The following is a 19,034-nucleotide window of genomic DNA, read 5'->3' as shown; positions in this document are numbered from 1 at the left end:
CACACTTGGATTGTAAAAGTACTTCTTTAAAGTGTGCTCTGAGGTCAGGACAGAAAGAATCCTGCCACGAAATTTGACCTTTTATCTGTACACATAGTGGATTTCAAAGTCCAATTTGCTTATCTACTCTTAAAGTAGTAATTCTCTTAAAAATAGCTCAGTACAAGGGCACCTGGGTGTCTCAGTGGGCTGGGCGTCCGACTTTGGCTCAGGTCATGATCTCACCACTCATGAGTTCAAGCCCAGCATCGGGCTCTGTGCTGACAGCTCGGAGCTGGAGCCTGCTTCTGATTCTGTGTCTCCCTCTCTCTCTGCCCCTCCCCAACTCATTCTCACTGTCTAAGTATAAATAAACATTAAAAAAATACACCAGTACAAAAAAAAAAAGTAGATAATTTCCCAAGGCTGATAATTAAAACTGGTATATATACAAGTAAACCTGGAGGGCTTTGATTTTCCAGTGGCATCCGTAATAAGACTGTGTCCACGAAAGAATGCACACCTAACTTAAGGCCACACTTTATAAGTTATGTAAAAGTTGTCTGGAGCTTGGTGGAAGTAGACATAACATGTTTCAACATTTCATCGGCACAGTAACTACTCTTGTATTTCTGGCTTAAAAATAAAAGTACAGTACTGCTCAAAGAACTGCATTGCCTACTGTCCTAAATTAGAGCCATCTTCCTTTTGGGAGGTGAATTAAACAATTCTCCATTTCTCCTCTCCTACTACTTTAACCTTTCCTAAGAAATTGTAAAATAAAATAAACGACAGCGAAGTTGTGGGAAGAATCAGCATTCACAATAACATGAGAAACTACCTCTTCCAGTGCCTGGAAAAGTTATTACGTCCAACGCTGGGAATGCATTCTGGATATAAAGCACATCAGTCCCTCCAAAGATAAACATGTGTTTTAACTATTTTAGACAAGTAACTCAGCTCTGCTTGTTAATAAAGTGGAAACGAGGAGGACTCACCCTGTAAAGAGGATGGCACTTGTCCCTGAAACATGGAGCCAGTCGGGCATAGATCTGGAGGCTATAGTAATATGCTGCCAGCTGGAGAGATAAAGCAGAGTGGGCCTGCTTTTCAAAGCACTTGTTAGCATCTAACACCTAGAAAGGAACATGACAGAATGAACTCAGCTGAAAGGAAATTAAGAAAATCATCATAAGCCATTACATTTCTAGTCATCGCTACAGAATTTATGTTCAAAGTCTCCATCACATCAACGCAAGCTCACGCTCAACTGAACAGGACGACGTTAAAATTCAGAAGACACTGTAAAGGCAGATCCTGTGATGGAGAGGCAGATTTTGAAATGAACACTTCAGCTAAAATGGTAGAATTTGCTCTCTGAATACTGACACCACAGTCCTTCTAGCACATAAGAACAATCAGAAGGAAGTGAGACATATAACGGTTTATTGGTGAAAAATCCCCAGGACAGATTTTTTTGTTTGTTCATGAAGTCCCTTCTTGGTAACGGCAAACTCACCTGTGGTAAGGCCAGGAGGTACGCCAGAGCCAAGGTCATGTCACTTGGTAAAGCATCACTTGCCAGCTGCAGGAGAACTGAAGGCAGGGGAAAAAAATGCATGATTTTACTTGAAGATCTATACGACATTCATGGTTACTACGTGCTATGTTTTCAGTCCTACATGATTTCAACAGATACCTAGCTCGAGAGGACTCTCTGAGACCTTTTACAAAGGTCTATGCATACCATCTAATACAGATCACATGAAACCATGCTATTAAATAGTAACCTTGCCTTAACTCAGACAAACTGTGCTATTCATTACACTTTTAAATAGGAGAAAATTCTGTTAGTGCAGGTACAAAGTCTAAGTGCAAAGAGATCAGTGAGGATGGTTTCTTACAGCTAATCTTTTGGTTATAAAGGCCCAAGCCATGCTATAAAATTATATGTGTCAATGACAGCTGACATGGTGAATGAGCATATGAGCAACAAAGAGCAAAGCAACAAGAAAGCTATGTGAGTGCAAATTTAGGATAAATCTTTTGAATACTACAATGAATAGGTTTTGTTCCTTCCAAGGACATCCCTCTTCATCACACTCCACAAAAAGCCCTTGCTTTGATTATATAATATCTTAAGATTCCCAACTATTAACAACTTTTCCACAAATTTTTTTATATAAGCAACAACTTATCAGTCTCATGGCTTTAATAAAAGAGAGCACACTGCCAACAAAGCCTGTGTTTATGCGTGGTTTGTATTAATACGGGATTCATTTAGGGTTTTAGTGACAAATACCAGGTAGTCATATGTAATCACAATGTAAATCCTTTATTTTTAAAGGACACAGAATCTCATGATCTGCACTAATGAAGGAGAACTGTTATGTGGATAATCCAAAGGAAATGATATTTGACTTCAGAAATACACCATATAATATTTTTCCAGAAGATTTACCTTCCTAATTGTGTCTCACTTGAACTAAAATTTAAGTCATTTATATAATCTGAGTTTAGCTAACAGTCTGGACAATGAGACACTGGTGGGGCGAGGAACCACCTACAAGTGGATGAAGTGTCAAAAGCTGACTTAGAATTCAGAATCTCCTGTGGATGACTCACGGGAGGGATCTGAGCTTTCTCTGCTGCACCTTACAGAGGCAATATTGGTTCTCTAAATACTCATTTCCTCTGTATTCTCCAAACCTTATGGACCAAATTGGACCACCAGTCAGCCTCAGGACTTCCGAGGAATCGCACTATTTTAGAGAGGTTTTCTACTCAAAAGCTACTCATTTCAAGGCCCATCTGCAAATTCATTCCTTCATTCCGTGGCAATGAGACTCTTCTCTGAACCAGACATTGCCCTAACAATCAGTCTCTGCCCGTTGGGATAAACACACTAGGACAAGAGAAAGTCTCCAAATAAATAATAAAAAATACAATGCAAAGAGCCCAAATCAAATTTTCTACAAATAATTATGAGAGCAAAGAAGAAACAGTACTGGTGAGTGTGTTCTGGAACACTATTAAAACTGAAGGATGAAGGGTTAGCTCTATCTTTGGGACACCAGAAGATAAAGCAAGAAAAGCATGTAAGTTTAATCTGCGGACATTCGGGACAATATGTGGCAAATTTACTTAGTGTCTAGAAATTGCATACTGTACACACACACACACACACACACACACACACGCATAAAACCCCTGGGCTACCATTTTGACTTCTACCTGCCTAATATATTCTACCATTTGATGCCTGCCTAAGAGTCCTTCAGGATCCATATTTTGGAGGGAAAAAAAGGCCAATAGTTTCACATAGTAGTGATTTTTCCCTTTTAATTTTCTTTCTTACATTATTTCTTATAAAGTGACCTACAATCTCACCTAGTTTTTTCCTCCTCCCATTCTGTTTTCAGATACTTCCTTTCTTTGTGCACAAGGGAAACCAATTTTCAAATAAGCATATCTGAACCCACTCATCAAAAGAGCCCAGTCCCCTCAAAGTTCAGGAGCTTTTATTCAGGTGTGTGGCTGTTTCTCTGGCTATTGAAGGACCATCCCTCTTAAGAGTTGTGACAGGGGCCAATCTGACGCCTATCTGTCCTAATACCAGTTCCGTTACTATCTTCCAGTCAGATCTGTTTTTTTTTAAATCACATCACTGACTTCATCTTTCACTCCATTTAATGTGCATTTATCTGTATCCCCAAACCAAAGCACCCTCAAGTGAGGAAAATACTCCAGGAGATATTCCAATGAATATGCTACAGACCCCGAAGGAAATTCCAAAACAAAAACAACCCAACAACAAACTAAAACGACAGAAAGGAACAACTGACAACATAATTGAAATAAATGCAGAGTCCTCAGGAAAGATCATTCAAGGGGAAGATCTTCATCTGAACACCTAAATTCCAGTAGGTTTATTTTAAAAAGTTATATTATTACAAAGATACAACTGACAAGATGATCTCTAGCATTTCTTGAACATATAATAACTGAATACAAAGCTTATTACAGCAGGAAAGATAAAAGAAATACTTCATTTCCATTAGCTCGGAGTATGACAAAAATCACCCTCAGAAAAAAGTCTAAAGAATCATCACTGTTACTTTTACCAGTAACAATAATCAGCCTAAAATATAAATGTTTGCTTCAAGTGAATAATATCCACACAGATTTTATTTCATACGCACCAATGTGTTAATCTTCTTTTTTTTTTTTTTTTTTTTCTATTTTATGATGCTTTGACATTCTGGGTGTTTGACAATCCTGGAAAGACTGCCCTTCTCAGAGCTAGAAATTCCTAAAGATAGCAAACAATTACTCTGAGCATATCTCTGATATGCAAACCAACCAATTTAGAGCCAATACTCTGAACCACCTTCTCTCCAGTGGCTTTTATATTCCTCCACTCTAACCACCCCAGGGCCAGCCACTGGACAACCAGAGAAAACTACAGCCTGGAGTCTTACAAAATTATTCAAACAATCTATTTTAGGCTGACTCAAATTTGCCTACAATCCCTCCCCTACTGTTCCCATGGAAAGTACAATAAAGACTTTTGCCCAGGCTTTCCCCTCACACCTCTGCCTCCTCTGCCTTGGACCCCAGGCTGACCCAAGAGTTCCCCCCATGCTGAGAAGGAAAGCCGGCAAGAAGTGATTTTAAAAAGGCCAGCCAGGTATCCGAGGCTGGATACTCTCCTTGCATTCTTTTGGCTTCTGTAATCCTGCTTGCCTCTTGCATCAGCCAACTGCCCACATAGCACAATTGATAACGCCTCCCACCCACCCCATGCAGCCAATAGAAGGTTTCCAATACCCGGAAGCTAGCCAGGCATAAAAGAAGGCCAGCGCCAGGGCTCACGGCTCAGCCTTTGGAGGTGACTCCGCCGGGCCGACCCTGGTGCGAAATAAACAGTCTGTTCTGATTCCCCGAGTACATGTCGCTTGTCTCTTCCTGGGCGTCAAGTATTTGCTGTAACAATGGGGCCCTGGGTGGCCTGTCCTGCCTCCTGTGTCTAGGGATCTGCAAGTATAAACTTCCTTCATGACCATCATTTCCACGCCTGGGTGTCTTACCAGACCTAACATAAAACCAAAATCCCAGGTACATTTTGCAACAACTAAAACAGCATCTACAAACTATAAAAACAGGCAGAATGATACAGTAAGTTGGGAACCATCTTCAGAAAGAGAACCCAGACCCACCATTGATTTATTGCATGGCTCTGTGTCCCAGAATTCAGAACGTTCTGAACTTTCAGGAAGTTATGCTAGAAATGTATCACATATGACATGATACCTTCAGCACGTTCTGAGAGCACCCAGAATCAAAGACATTACATTTCTGCTGTAAAACATTTGAATGCTCACACTAGATGAGATAAAGCAAAGATTAAATAACCTCATGTCAGTTTAATTCAGGTTTTGATGCCAAACAAGTTATAAGAAGTCCTTTTGGTTTTCGAAGCATTGTGAATTTTAGATCAGAGCCTTAGTTTTCAACGCGTATCATCTCTTTAGCATATAGAAAGCATCTAGAAGTTCCTCCCCCCGCCCCCCACCAAAAAGTATAGACTTGAGGGAACAAATTACTTTCTTCAGTTAGGACACTTTTTGATTCCCCCACAAAGATGATAGATAATAGGTTGTTCTGTTAAGAACTGCCAGAGCGGTAACAGAGGCAATTACTTCCATTTCTTATAAATCATAATAATTATTTTTTTTAATGTTTACTTATTTTTGACAGAGAGAGAGACAGAGCACGAGCAGGGAAGGGGCAGAGGAAGAGGGAGACACAGAATCTGAAGAGGCTCCAGGCTCCAAGCCATCAGCACAGAGCCCGATGCGGGGCTCGAACCCACAAACTGCAAGATCATGACCTGAGCCGAAGTCAGACCCTCAACTGACCGAGCCACCCAGGCGCCCCTAAATCATACTCGTTAATGAATTAGCTGCTGCATTTAGGCGTGGAGATGGACTGCAGCAGGACGACAAGAGCAGACACGCACACACCTGCGTAGCGGGTGCACTCCTGCCATCCTTGCTGTTACCCAGCCTCTACTCACTGGGCACCCGACCCTCACTTAGCTGCTCCTCCCAACCTGTCTGCGGAAGAAGTTCGCGGTTTTCCTCGGTCAACAAAAAAGAAAGTCCCTTTCTACTGGTCCTGTGCCAACACATAAGTAAACCACACCGGTCTTGGGAAAAAAGGTTCCTCCCTTGAGAGCTCTCCCTTCTAACCCCCTCTGCAGGCCTCGCCATCCTCTCTCAGATCTCACCGAACCACAAGGCACTGCCACCTGGTCCCTCCTTGGCTTTCAGGGTCACAGGGTTCCCCGCAGCTCTCCTCAAATGACCCTCCTCCGTGTCCACGTCACCACATCGCCTTCTCCTCGACCGCCGACTGTGGGAATTCAGTTAGACTATTTCATCCCTACCTGTCAACTCCACTTCACACTCTCTACCCAGGAGAACTCAGCCGTGTTCTTCATTTCAGCTGATACCTCAGTACTTTCCTAATCTTTATCTCTAGAGGCCTGATCCGTTTCCTACGACTTATATTACCGACCGGTTATTGTGACCCTGCCACTCAAATATCCCCCCACGTTACTAATTCTCTCCTCGGTATCATTCATATTTCCGAAAAGGGTGCACTATTCTCCCAGTTAGCAAAACACAAAATCCCAGAGTCATCCTGGACTTCACCCTCTCCCCTGCTTCCAACCGTCAGCCACCCAAGCAGGCTGATTCATTTCCAAAGAACTCATTCCCACAGGCTTTCTACTTCCACTGCCACACACTCTACTTTAAAAACTGGAATCTTTCAACCCTACTTGATGCCTTCCAATCCATTCCAATCCATTTTAAAACCGTACTTTCATACTAACTTCCTGTTATTTTTCATCAAGCATCAGTGTAATCGTGTCTCAACAGCTTAAAACACACATATACACAAACGCAATGCAGATATGCAGCTCTTCAATGGTCTCCCATTTCCTGAAGAATGAAAATTAAATTTTATTTGATGTTCAAGATCTCGATAAATATGGGCCAACCTTAATTTACAGTTTTAACTGGTATTATCCCTGTCCTACACACCAGCTAAATTAGTCTGAATCTCTAATGATTTATATGCAAACTCTCTGCCTGCATTCATGCCATTTCTTTACCCAGCAATTATTAGTAGTATAAAACAAAAATACCTATAATTTTTAAAATATCTGCTCCAACAGGCCAGATATGAGAAAGATGCTTTGCATGAATTAGCTCTAATTCTTTTTGCATCACAAAAACCCCCCAAAGGAGACAGTGTTATCTTGCTTTCTACACGGGCTTGGAAAGCTAATGTAAATCACCTACGCTCAGAAAAGTAGCTAATTTGTAAAGACAGTGTTGTGAACAAACTGTCTGTGCTCCCTTGAAATTTATTTGTTGAAACCGCAATCCCTCATGTGACGGTATTTGGAGATGGGGCCTCGGGATGGTAATTAGGGTTACATGAAGTCACGCCTCTGGGCATTAAAACCTACTAGGCAGCACGGAGACTCCAGGACTTCTGCAAAGTGAAAATCAAACCCCACATACAGGAAGCTGCTCAGTCTTTGAATCTGAAGCCACTGAAGAACATTCGACAAAATTATCAGTGAGGATGTGAAGTAGACTGATCCCAAAAGGTCTCACTGGGATTCACCAGATGTCATGATGACTACAGACTGAGTTGCCGTGATTTTACTGTACCATTAAGGTATATGGGGGGTGGGGGGGGGGAAGCCTGCCTTACATTTAAAAGTGTATATGAATTTAATTTGCAATGCTGGCTCTAAAATCTTGAATATAATGCATTTTCTAAACAAGTTATACAGTCAAAATCAGATGAAATCTATGCATAAGCCTCCAAGCACTAATTCTGTGCAAACTAAGTGCCTCTGGAAAGCACTCTATGATAAATTTAATTCCAGAACTAAATTCACATAGGAGAGCTGCCCATATTATTGATTTGGAAATCATTAGCCATTAAATCATTCATTTAGCTAAATAAATAATGATCAATTTTCTTCAGCTAGTCTCCATAAAAACCTTTTCATCAACTTTATTAAAAAATTCTGAAAAGTCAGATCATATTGGGAAGTTTAATTTGTATTATGACCTATTTCTGAACCAAAGTTAGAAGTCATATTTTCACAATTTCTATTTTGGGTCAGTTAGCCTATATCACTCTTCAAATCTGCTGAGTTTCTGACAAATATTTGATTTTATAAAACACCCAAAGACACCTATCTCAGATAAAATAGCATTATTAAGGGATGTCAAATGTTGACAGTGCTTATGAACATGCATCATAAGTTGCATCCCCAAATGTAAACTAAAGAGATTATTAAAATCACCTCTACATTTTAAAAAAATTCCATTTTTAACATATACAAGCATTCTGAAATCTTTTTCCCAGTCAACTGAGTAATATTGGGAAAAAATTTTTAATACTTCAACGGACTTGGATCCTTTCCCTTGCTGGAGTAGTAAAATCTGAGCGTCAGAAAAGACAATTTGATGAAACACCAGGACACACACACACACACAAAAAAAAAACACCTGCAGTCCCACTAAAATCTCACAGACACTACTAAGGACGGCGCACACGCCCCTGGGAAGTTAGAGTCGGATTCGCCAAGAGCGCGGCCTCAATTCCTGTCCCAGCAACTGACACACACACTGTGCTCACTCTTGTCACCGTGGAGACGCTGATTTCACGTCTGCCATATGGAAAACCTGAGCAGGCCTGTACACCTTAGAAACAGATAGGACACGCAATGGGAAGAGTCCTTATGCAGGGTTTGACCCCCAATGGGAAGAGACCAGACACAGACATAACAGGTATAGGTGGCATTCTCCGGATTGCCAGGTGAGAGGTCTACAAAGCAAGTGTGTCGGTTTGAAGAACAGACACGTGATGGGTAGAGAGATGCTGGCGTGTTAGGTGAAACTTCCGAAGGGTCTTCACCATGGCTTCCCAAGTGAATGCCTTAGGAACTCTAAAAGTATTTCATGCATGGGCTGCACTTCAGACGTTCTGAAATACAAGGTCTGTAGTGGATCCCAGGCTTCAGCACTTCTTAAAAATGTTTCCAAGGGGCTCTAATGTGAAACAACTCCCCCTGCTCTTTTGATCTACGTTGCCCTTCTTCATCCTTCAAATCCCAGGTCAAGTATCACCAGCTTGGAAGCCTCTTCAGGTCACCTTTCCACGTGGCTGTCACACGTCTATAATCCCAACACCTCTTGCGTCTGCTCTCATAGCCCTTATCACACACAAATGTGTCTGTCTTGTCTCCTCACCTGGACAGTAAGCCCTTGGAGGACAAGACCAGGTCTTCTGTGACTTTATATTCCAAGTATGTGGACAACGCCGAGCACACAGGTGGCTCAAGGACCACTCCTTCAGTGAGTAAAGGACATATGGTGAGAAAAGGCACTGGAAGGGGTCCCCTGGTCCATCATTAGGCACGTGTCCCCTACTCCACACAGCGCCTGAAGAAAGTCTCTCTAACCTGCTTCATGCTTCAATATCACTTGAATGTCCCATCATTTAGTTACCAAGTGCAGCAGAGATGGTCAAGTACTCTCAAGACACTATGAAAAGGGGAGGCCTACTAACCCAGAAATCTGCACCTCATGAGGGCCTTTCACTTTCTCAAAAAAAAAAAAAAAAAAAAAAAAAAAAAAAAAAAAAAAAAAAAGAACACAGCTCTGGAAAATAGCAGAAGCCTTAAATACACTGAGAAATCAGTCTGAGACGGGATGCTTGCTCTAAGAAGGCATCTGCAGGTTGGACAATGTGATGCCACCATCTTGCCTTTGGGCGAAGCATGCCCTTTGTATGACAGATACTCTCATCAGCACATATATGTATGATGCAAGCTAAGCAAAACACTGTATCAATCCATGTTTCCAAACTTCCCGGTTATGATTTTAGTCCATTATTATGCCAATCAATGGGTGATACACTTCGACATCCAACCCACTATTTTCCTAAGGTCTTAGACTCTATCTGTGCAAAGCAGCTCAATAGCCATTCATACTTTGATCCACAAGCAAACAATTACAGAGAATTTATCCAGAAACAGGTCTGAGGAACAAATGGGTGAAACAGAGGACACTTCCTACTCCTCTGGTATCCCTGCAGAACATGAGTATGGACAGGTCACATGTGATAAGATGAAAAAGGTCACGTGTGATAAGATGAAAAAGGAACAAACAGTGATTCCATTTTGAGATGCTTTTACTCTTCAGGACAATTTTTTCTGCTGCAAACTCCACCCTGCAAAAAATGGCAACTTCAACATATTAACAAATTTTGAATAGAAAATATCAAACTAAGCGACACTGTCATGTTTTTGTTCGTTGCGGTTATTATTTTTGATTCAAGGCCTAATGCAGTCCCCTGCAGAGGCTGGTAAAATGGGGAGAATACTACCCACTGCAATCTGAATTCAGTTCAACCAACCACTGGCTGTTTAACTTAAACAAAACAAAAATAAAAACAAAACTATTCTTATCTCTGAGACATGCTTCTTTACAACGTAAAATACAACTGATGGTAACTATCAGGTGGTCTGTTATTCAGATTAAATAAAATACTGTACTAATAGCATTTGATACGGGGCTTCTCTTGCAGTAGGCAAAGCAAATGCCGCCTACCAATAAATGTCTATGGAACTGAAAAAAAAATACTTAAAAGACAATCAAAAAAAGAAAAGCAAGCAGTAATAAAGAATAGTTAAAAGGGGAAACAGCAATGTAACTACACTCTTCATGTATATTCAGCATTGTTTCTGAGACGTGCCATGAATTCAATAATAGCTTTTTGGAGAAAAGCAAACAAAGAAAAACGTACTCATCGATTGTGAGACACCCTGATTTCAGAAATAAGAGGTAAAAAAAAAAAACATACATTCAGAACTGAAGGAAAATGGTATACTTAATAAAAACCTCTAGTATTCAAGAGGCCCACACAGTAGATAGAAAAGTGGTATTTGTTCCCCCTCTTTCCAACTACATATAAATACTGATTGAAAGAAGGATTATCCAAAAATAAGTGACAAGAACAGGATTCTGGGAAAAACAGCAGTTCTACTCCACATACACATTTTCCCCAATTTTACCCCATACATCGATGTGCTCAGTTAAGACAGCATCATCCAGATTTACTGGTGGTGAGAGACAGCCAGAAATATGTAAGTGGCAGGTGTGGATAGGTCTGCCAAGGACACAATGTTTTGCCCTCCCTTCTCTTTTCTTCTTACTGATGCTTGGAATATAGACAAGATGGCTGAAACTCCGGCAGCCTTTAAATCATGAGGTATTCACTATGGATGACAGAGCAGAGAGAGAGGGAAATGAAAGAAAACAGTTGAGGAAACGATCCTGGAACCTTAAAAAGAAGTAAGGAGATGAAAGAGAAAAAAACACACAAATGGTAAGATGCCATCGGTGAACTTGCGTACATTGAATTCTTTTCAAAATATTCTACGTGAAAAGATATGCTGCCACACAGAAAATTCTTAAGTGAAATACACATGTACCTTCTGTGAAGCAAATACGTCAGAGTTCTTAATTAACACATAAAATCGGAAAGCATCGAATATTTATTGAGCACTTTATACCATTCACTGTAAGAATCACTTCACATAATTAGAAACTTAAATAGAGGAATCCTATCATCCTTATCCTTTTAAATCCTCAATATTAGTAAGTATCCAGAAAATGGAAGGCACTCAATAAATGTTTTAAATAAGTGAATGGTGGTGTCAGGTTAAGTATTCAAAACTACTGAAAATTTATATGCTTGTTTTTCCCAACTTCCATTCACTCATATAGTTTTTCACTTACGGATCTCCTAGTAAGACTTACACACGGTCAAGGAGCTAGAACTTTCTTTCCTACCTTCTGTTGTTGGAAATACCTCCTCCCCTTCAGTTTTCGTCTCAGCCAGTTTCCCAGTTCTTAGCAATACTTCTGCAAAGCTTTCTACTGGAACGTGCTGATACGGGTCACAGGTCACTGCAGACTAGACAGAAGCGGTTACACCATTTAGTAGGGTGTCTTTTCTTCTATGAAGATGTTCTAAGAACAGAATCATAGGCTTTTATACCTTCTGATGATGCGAATTATAACTTCTCACTTACTAAAGCACATTATTTTATGTAAAGTTTCAAACAGATTTTAATCTCATAATATGTCATAATAGACACAAGTCATATAAAACCAGTGAATAACATGAGTACGAAGCCAAAGATGTACATTTTCAACAATATTTTAGGGTTTTTTTTTTTACTGAAATGCCCACAAGAGCATGACAGTTGAGCCTACGTTCTTAGGCGCACTGTCCTTACCTCTGTGACAAAGGGATCGGAGAGGACAGATTCATAAAAAGGATGGTACCCTTGTCTTTCTAGCCCTTCATTGGCTATGGTTCCCGTTTGATAAGCACCGCCAAACTCTCGCCCCTAAATAGAACAAAGTGAAGAACAGTGGGTAAAAAGAAAGGCCCTGGGGGTGGGGGGAGAAGGGAAGCAGGGATGATTTCAGGAGAAACTGACCCACGTGCAGTGTGTGAGCTACAGAGAGTGTCACAGCAACACAGACACCCAGCAGAGGACGTAGGAATAACAGCTGCCCTCTAAGAGGGGCGTTTCCACCTGACCCTGCAGCGCCTCTGGATTCTCCGGTCACTTTGACATCAGTGAATCAGAAACAAAGAAGCAATCAGTGTTCGACTCACGGCAAGTTTTCTAGCCTACAGTCAGAATAACCTTCCTCAAACATCACTTGGTACACATAGCTCCCTTGCCCAGCTTTGAGCAATACCAACAGGCAGCAGCATCAAGTCTAAACCACGTAAAATAACACTTAAAGTTCCTTGAGGTCAGTTAACATCATTAGTTAACATCGAAGGCTAATTCATCCCTCCAACCAACCAGCCGATCTACTACATGCATCATACCAGCTTCTAGGCCTTTCTTCCACTAGGAGCAGCCTGTCCATTGCTGACTGCCTCGTTAAACCCCCCCGCCACCCTCCCTGCTTGCAGGCCTGCCTCATATCTCACTGCTGAAACCCTCCCAGCTGGAGGCTGGAAGGAAGTGCGCCCCTGTCACGTTCCCGCTCATGTCGCCGCTACCCCACACCCCACCGTGTGCCAACCATGACCTTGGGCAGCAGCAAAGGCCCTTCTGTACATGACGATGACAACTACAAGTACACTTACCAAAAATGATCCAGTATCAGGCACAGGGTTAAACATTTCATCTGAGACACATACCCCCAAAAGGTCCACGAGGGGAGACAGAAAAGTGACCAAAATCATAACCCAAGTGACACACACCACGATAGGAGACGCAGAGCCGTCCCCCAAAGTCAAGCACTCTCCATCGCAGTCAGTGGTATGGACATCTACCCAACCGTCTTGGCCAGGTCATCCTCGGTTCTCCTCTTTCCCGCAGAGTCCACACCCAGACCACCCACAGGTCCACAGAACGCATCTCCCACTTCCTCCCTGGCTCTCCAGTCACCCCAGCACTACCTCTCGCCTGGAGCCTCTTTGCTCCTACTCCTGACTCACCCGGCCAGCTCTCTACACAGCACTCAGATGACCTTAAATGAAGGTGGATCACACGACAGCATTGCCTGCACTCCACGCCAGCTCCCCGTCCTACTCAGAATAAGACCTGTGGACCCCACCAGTGTCTCTACAAGGCTCTGGACACCAGCTCCTTCCTCTCATCTCCTACCGTTCTTCCCTGCTGCTCTGTTCATACTACACAGGCCTCCTTTCTGTTCTACAAGGATGTCAAGCACCTTCCTCCGAAAAGGGCTCTGCATGTGCTCTATGTGGCTCAGTCAGGCTTCCGCTGAGAGTGAGTCCTGGGAACCCCACCTTCTATCCACGTCAGACATCAGAACTTCTCTCTCCCCGATACGGATCCTTCTCCCGCCACCTTGCAGAAGCCTCCTCACCATCCGCATGACTGCCTACCGCTACATTATTGCACAATTACTTTATTGGCGGGTCTGTGTGCAGGCTCTGCCAGGCAAAGGGCTTGCCGCCCTGCTCCCAATCACTAGCTTGGGCTCTGGCACACCGAAGACGCCTGAAGAGTACTTGGACAGGGAATAAAATGAACGCTACACCCAGAGAGCGTCTGGGGTGACCTGGTAAACAGCATGTTTCTCTTTCCTCTGAGCTTTCCGGAGAGCCCAAGGACTGCAGGGTGAGAACGCACGGAAGTCAGCAGAGGAGCAGTGGATTTCATGCATCACAGAGAGCACAATCGCTCAAACGCTTGTCCTGACCTCGACTTCCAGAATGGGTGAAAGAGTCTGATACGCTGCTCTCTTTACCCAGAGCACCTACTAGAAACTGAATGTTCGTGTCGCCTGCTGAAATTCACATGTTGAAATTCTAAGCCCCAACATGACAATTAAGAGGTGGGTGGGGCTTCTGGGTATATATACACGATGAAATATTACTCAGCCATAAAAATGAATGAGGTCTTGTCATTTGTGTTGACATGGATAGACTTAGAGGGTATTATGCTAAGTAAGACAAATAAAATATGATTGCACTTATATGTGGAATCTAAAAAACGAAGTAGCAAACCAAAAGAAAAAAATAAAAAGGCATAAACAGACCCATAAATAAGAGAACCGGTGGGGGCCAGAGGGGAGGGGGTGGGGGATAGGCAAAATGGGCGAAGGGGAGTGGGAGGTACAGGCTTCCAGTTACAGAATGGGTAAGTCACAGGTAGGAAAGGTACAGCATAGGGAACATGGTCAAGGCCACTGTAAGAGTGTTGTATGGTGACAGATGGCAGCTATGTTTGTGGTGAGTACAGGATAGCGTATAGAGTTGTCAAATCACTATGTCATACCCCCAAAAAAATAAGAGTTGGGACCTTGCAGAGGTGGTCAGCTCTGGGAAATGGAGCCCTCATGAATGGGACGGACCAGACCTCTTATAAAAGAAGACTCCAGAGAGCTCCCTCACCCCTTCCACCATGTGAGAACATAGCAAGCAGACCCCAGCAGACACTAAATCTTCCGGAGCTTTGATCTCAGACTTCCCAGCCTCTAGAACCGTGAGGAAGAAATGGTTGTTGTTACGCCCCCCAGTATGTGGTATTACTGTTATAGCAGCCCAATAACCTCAGCCTTCCTGCCAGCTTCGAGCGCTTTTTCATGACTACTGGCCCACAGAAATACAGCAAAAACAAGTAAGCACTGATGGAATCATTTTCCTTTTCATCCCCCTAAATTCTAATTCTGACATCTAATCACACCTAAATCTGTAGCAGTGTCTTTTGCAAGACCCTATAAAATTCTATAAAATAAATGCCACATTCTATAAAATAAATTACTCTTCCCCTGGATGATGGGAGGCTTAGATTTCTTAACGGATTATTTTAAGGATCTAGAGAAGAGAAAGCTGTAACAAGAACACAACTGAAAACCAGTGCCGATGGACTGACATAAGCCACACAATGGGTCTTTAGAAAAAAGAGGCATCGCTTACTTGAAGTGGCCGAAGGTAAGTTAAAGACTTCTTCCACCACTGCCCATCACTCACGGCCTGCAGCACGGCCTTGGTGGTGGTCGTGGTGCTGGACAGGACTTTCATGGTGGCCGCGGTGCCCCAGTGGAACAGGTCTGTGTTGCTGCCAGGAACGCTGGCTTCACCCTAGTTAGAAAAGAAAATGGCAAGATCAAAAATGTAGGCTGTCACTGTCGTAGGAACAGAGGGTGATGATGAGGTTACTGACAATTATCAGACACAAAGATACATTGTAAAATCCATCTGTGGGGCACCTGTATGGCTCAGTCGGGTTGGGCGTCCGACTCTTATTTTTGGCTCAGGTCATGATCTCGCAGTTCTGTGGGTTCTAGCCCCATGTCGGGCTCTGTGCTGACAGCAGGGAGCCTGCTTGGGATTCATTCTCTCTCTTTCTCTCTCTCTGTGCCCTTCTCCCACTCATGCTGCCTCTCAAAATAAATAAACTTAAAAAAAATAAAAATAAAAAATAAAATCCATCTTGGCTAGCAACAAAAAAACAGGAAATGAAGCATTATTGATATATCGTACCTCCTTGGAGCATTTACAAAAGAAAATTTGGTAAAGGAAAAACCATCATGGTGCATTGTCAAAGAATCCCCTTCAGAAACATTTACAAAGCAAATAATGGGCTCTTGATTTTTTACCAATCTAATATCCTACAAAGACAAACTCCCATTTATTTCTTAGACATTCTGAAATATTTGTTATTTAGGTTAATTACAAAATAGATTATTCATTTGAACAATGCTACTATGACCCAGACAAAGGGAGAGAATTCAGAGGGCCCATCTATAAATGTCGAAAGGTATTTTGTTTTTCATCTAAACAACTTGATGATTAATAGTGTTTAAAAGGTTTATAACATGAAACTTCCTGCCAATCTTGAAGCAATCAAGCGAAAATTCTGACTCCCCATTTACTCACCTGAGAGATTCCATGTGGAGAAAAATGCTAATATATTAACTTCATTTTAAATGGAAATGACAACAATCACATCTGCTTCTGATCAAAGAAAAACATTACTTGTTCTATAAAAACCAAGTTCTTGGTTTAGTGTTAATCTACTTCTGCTTATTTTAAGTTTCCCATTTAATAGAAAGCAAAAATTGAGGCCTAGTCCCACTATTTCAATAGCCTTCTTAATACTAATAGAAGGAGAGTTTAGTTTGGCTATTTAGATCCATATCACAGCACAAGCAATAAAAAATGTAAACTATGTAATCACTCAGTAGTCTCCAGGGCATTATCACACCACAAATAATGCACCATTGCAGACTATCTGGCCAGTTGCCCTTTATGGTAAGTAGCATTAAAGACCCCCAAAGACGTCCACGTCCCAATCCCTGGAACCTGGGAATACACCGCATTTCATGGCAAAGGGACTCTGCAGATATGATTAAGGACACTGACCCTGAAGTAAAGAGTATCCAAAATTACTGGTCCTTTAAACGAGCCTTTAATCACACGAGCCTTTAAACAGAGAAGCTTTCTCAGTTAGGGTCAGAGAGAGGGCGTCCGGGACATGCCACGGGGGAAGAGGCAAAGAGAAACCTGAGGCATTGGAGACTCAACCCATCGTCGCTGGCTTTGAAGACGGAGAAAGCGACCACAAGCCTAGGCATGTGAGCGGCATCTAGAGGCTGCAAACAGCTCTGAGGTGACAGCCAGCAAGGCTACAGGGACCTCCGTCCTATGACCACAAGGAATCGACTTCTGCCAACTCCATGAGTGAGCATGGAAACAGATCCTCCTTTGAGGCTCGAGAAAAGAGCACAGCCCTGTGTGCACCATGATCTTGGCCATGTGAGACTAAAGACAGACCCATCAAAGTCTGCCAGATCTCCGTCCTAGGGGAATTAGAAGATAATTTATTTGCATTGTTTTTAAGTGGCTGAATTTGTGGTAATATGTTATAGCAGCAATAGAAAACAAATACATCATGTTAGGATACTTAATTTCTAGAAAACTTTGTGAACTTTACTCTTACTTCCAAAAGGAAATGAATTTAAACTTTACTAACCAATGCTTACAACTTAACTTATCCAGTTTTTGTTTAAGGCTTCTGGTAAGATTTTCTAAACTGTGCTTTAAACATGAAAAAAGTTGTGTCCCAACACTAGAAGAAATGATAATTAGGTGACAGAGTAGTGGTGCTAGCTAAGCTATAATGGCAACCATACTGCAATATAAATATGCCAAATTAATAACCTTATGCTAAAACAATGGTTTATGTCAAATATATCTCAATTTTAAAAAAGTTTTAAAAACTGTTTCCCGTGGGCTCTTTGGACATTGAGAAAAGTATAAAATACCAACTCAATGTAATCATTGTCATTTGATTATAAAAACAACATAAACACTGGATGTTAATATGGAAAAAAAATCACATTAAGTTACTTGTATACTTATAAGAGCAACAACGTTAAAAATAACCGTTTGGGGTTTAGGTGCCAATAAAACACAATACCTCTCCTGGGTTTCAGATCATCTCAGATACTGCAGCTTGGTTCACTGAATGCCATTCTGCCCCTACAAACTGTCCTACTACTGTTACAAGTTGATACGTTAAAGACTACATCTCTCAGACTCCCTATATTGGCGTTCCACACATAATCTAGTTCTCCTCTCGTAAATGCACCTGCTGCATGGAATTTGGGAGGCGGAACTCTAGTAGAGACCACACCTGTTACTTCTGCCTTCTGCTGCCTGCCTGCCTGCCTTCCTGCCTGCCTTCCTTCCTTCCTTCCTTCCTTCCTTCCTTCCTTCCTTCCTTCCTTCCTTCCTTTCCTTCCCTCTTTTCCTTCCTTTCACAGTCTTAGTTATTCTTCTACAACAGTGGTAATAGAAGCCCCAGTGCCCAGACTCTAGTTTTATGCGTGTAAAGGCTGGCTTGTATCCTCGTAGTCAGTTACCACTGGAGCCAACTGATAAGGAGTGGCTTTCTGCTTTCCCAGCTGATTTATGGCAGATTGCAGTTCCCCTAGCAGGCAGGTTCTGTAATTTTTCTAGTAGTTGGTCTTAGAAACACATCTAAAGCCTGCTCCTCCAGTCCTTTCAGTGATTTTTAATCCTAATCTCCATAAAGCCCCTAATTTTCCATTAAAAAAAAAAAAACAAACTCCTTCTGCTAAGAGCTAGAATATTTTCTGTAACCCACAACTGAATCTTGCATGATTTTTTTAATTAAAAATATATAAGTAGGAATCAGAGAAATCAGCAATACTATCTTTATTCTGGAATAGAGAACATGGCTTAAATCCACTGTCATAATTAGGCTAAAATTTTTCTGCAAGTCTTGCAGTAACTTTTCCAAGGAGGAGTTGAGTCTACAGAGTAGACAAGCCAAACCAAAATCACCACGGCAGCTCAGAGGGAAACTGAGCACAACGAATACCCAGAACTGCCTCAAACCAGTGCCGCCCAACCCATTAGCC

At 41.9% G+C, this 19,034-nt stretch overlaps 1 protein-coding gene across 5 annotated transcripts in view; it reads right to left on the bottom strand.

Annotated features, from left to right (window-relative positions):
- Nucleotides 1–19,034, bottom strand: part of NBAS (NBAS subunit of NRZ tethering complex) — a 328,450-nt gene that overhangs the window by 114,233 nt on the left and 195,183 nt on the right. For all 5 annotated transcript variants that reach the window (XM_042982471.1, XM_042982472.1, XM_007080697.3 and 2 more), the window contains 5 exons: nt 15,562–15,726; nt 12,383–12,496; nt 11,934–12,057; nt 1,499–1,575; nt 978–1,115 (listed from right to left, as the gene is read on the bottom strand). In XM_042982471.1, coding sequence (XP_042838405.1) covers nt 978–1,115; nt 1,499–1,575; nt 11,934–12,057; nt 12,383–12,496; nt 15,562–15,726 — 618 coding nt within the window. The remainder of the gene's footprint in view (nt 1–977; nt 1,116–1,498; nt 1,576–11,933; nt 12,058–12,382; nt 12,497–15,561; nt 15,727–19,034) is intronic.

This window comes from Panthera tigris, chromosome A3 (assembly GCF_018350195.1).
Source record: "Panthera tigris isolate Pti1 chromosome A3, P.tigris_Pti1_mat1.1, whole genome shotgun sequence".
NCBI classification, from domain to species: Eukaryota; Metazoa; Chordata; class Mammalia; order Carnivora; family Felidae; genus Panthera; species Panthera tigris.
This window is presented reverse-complemented; position numbering and strand designations above follow the sequence as displayed.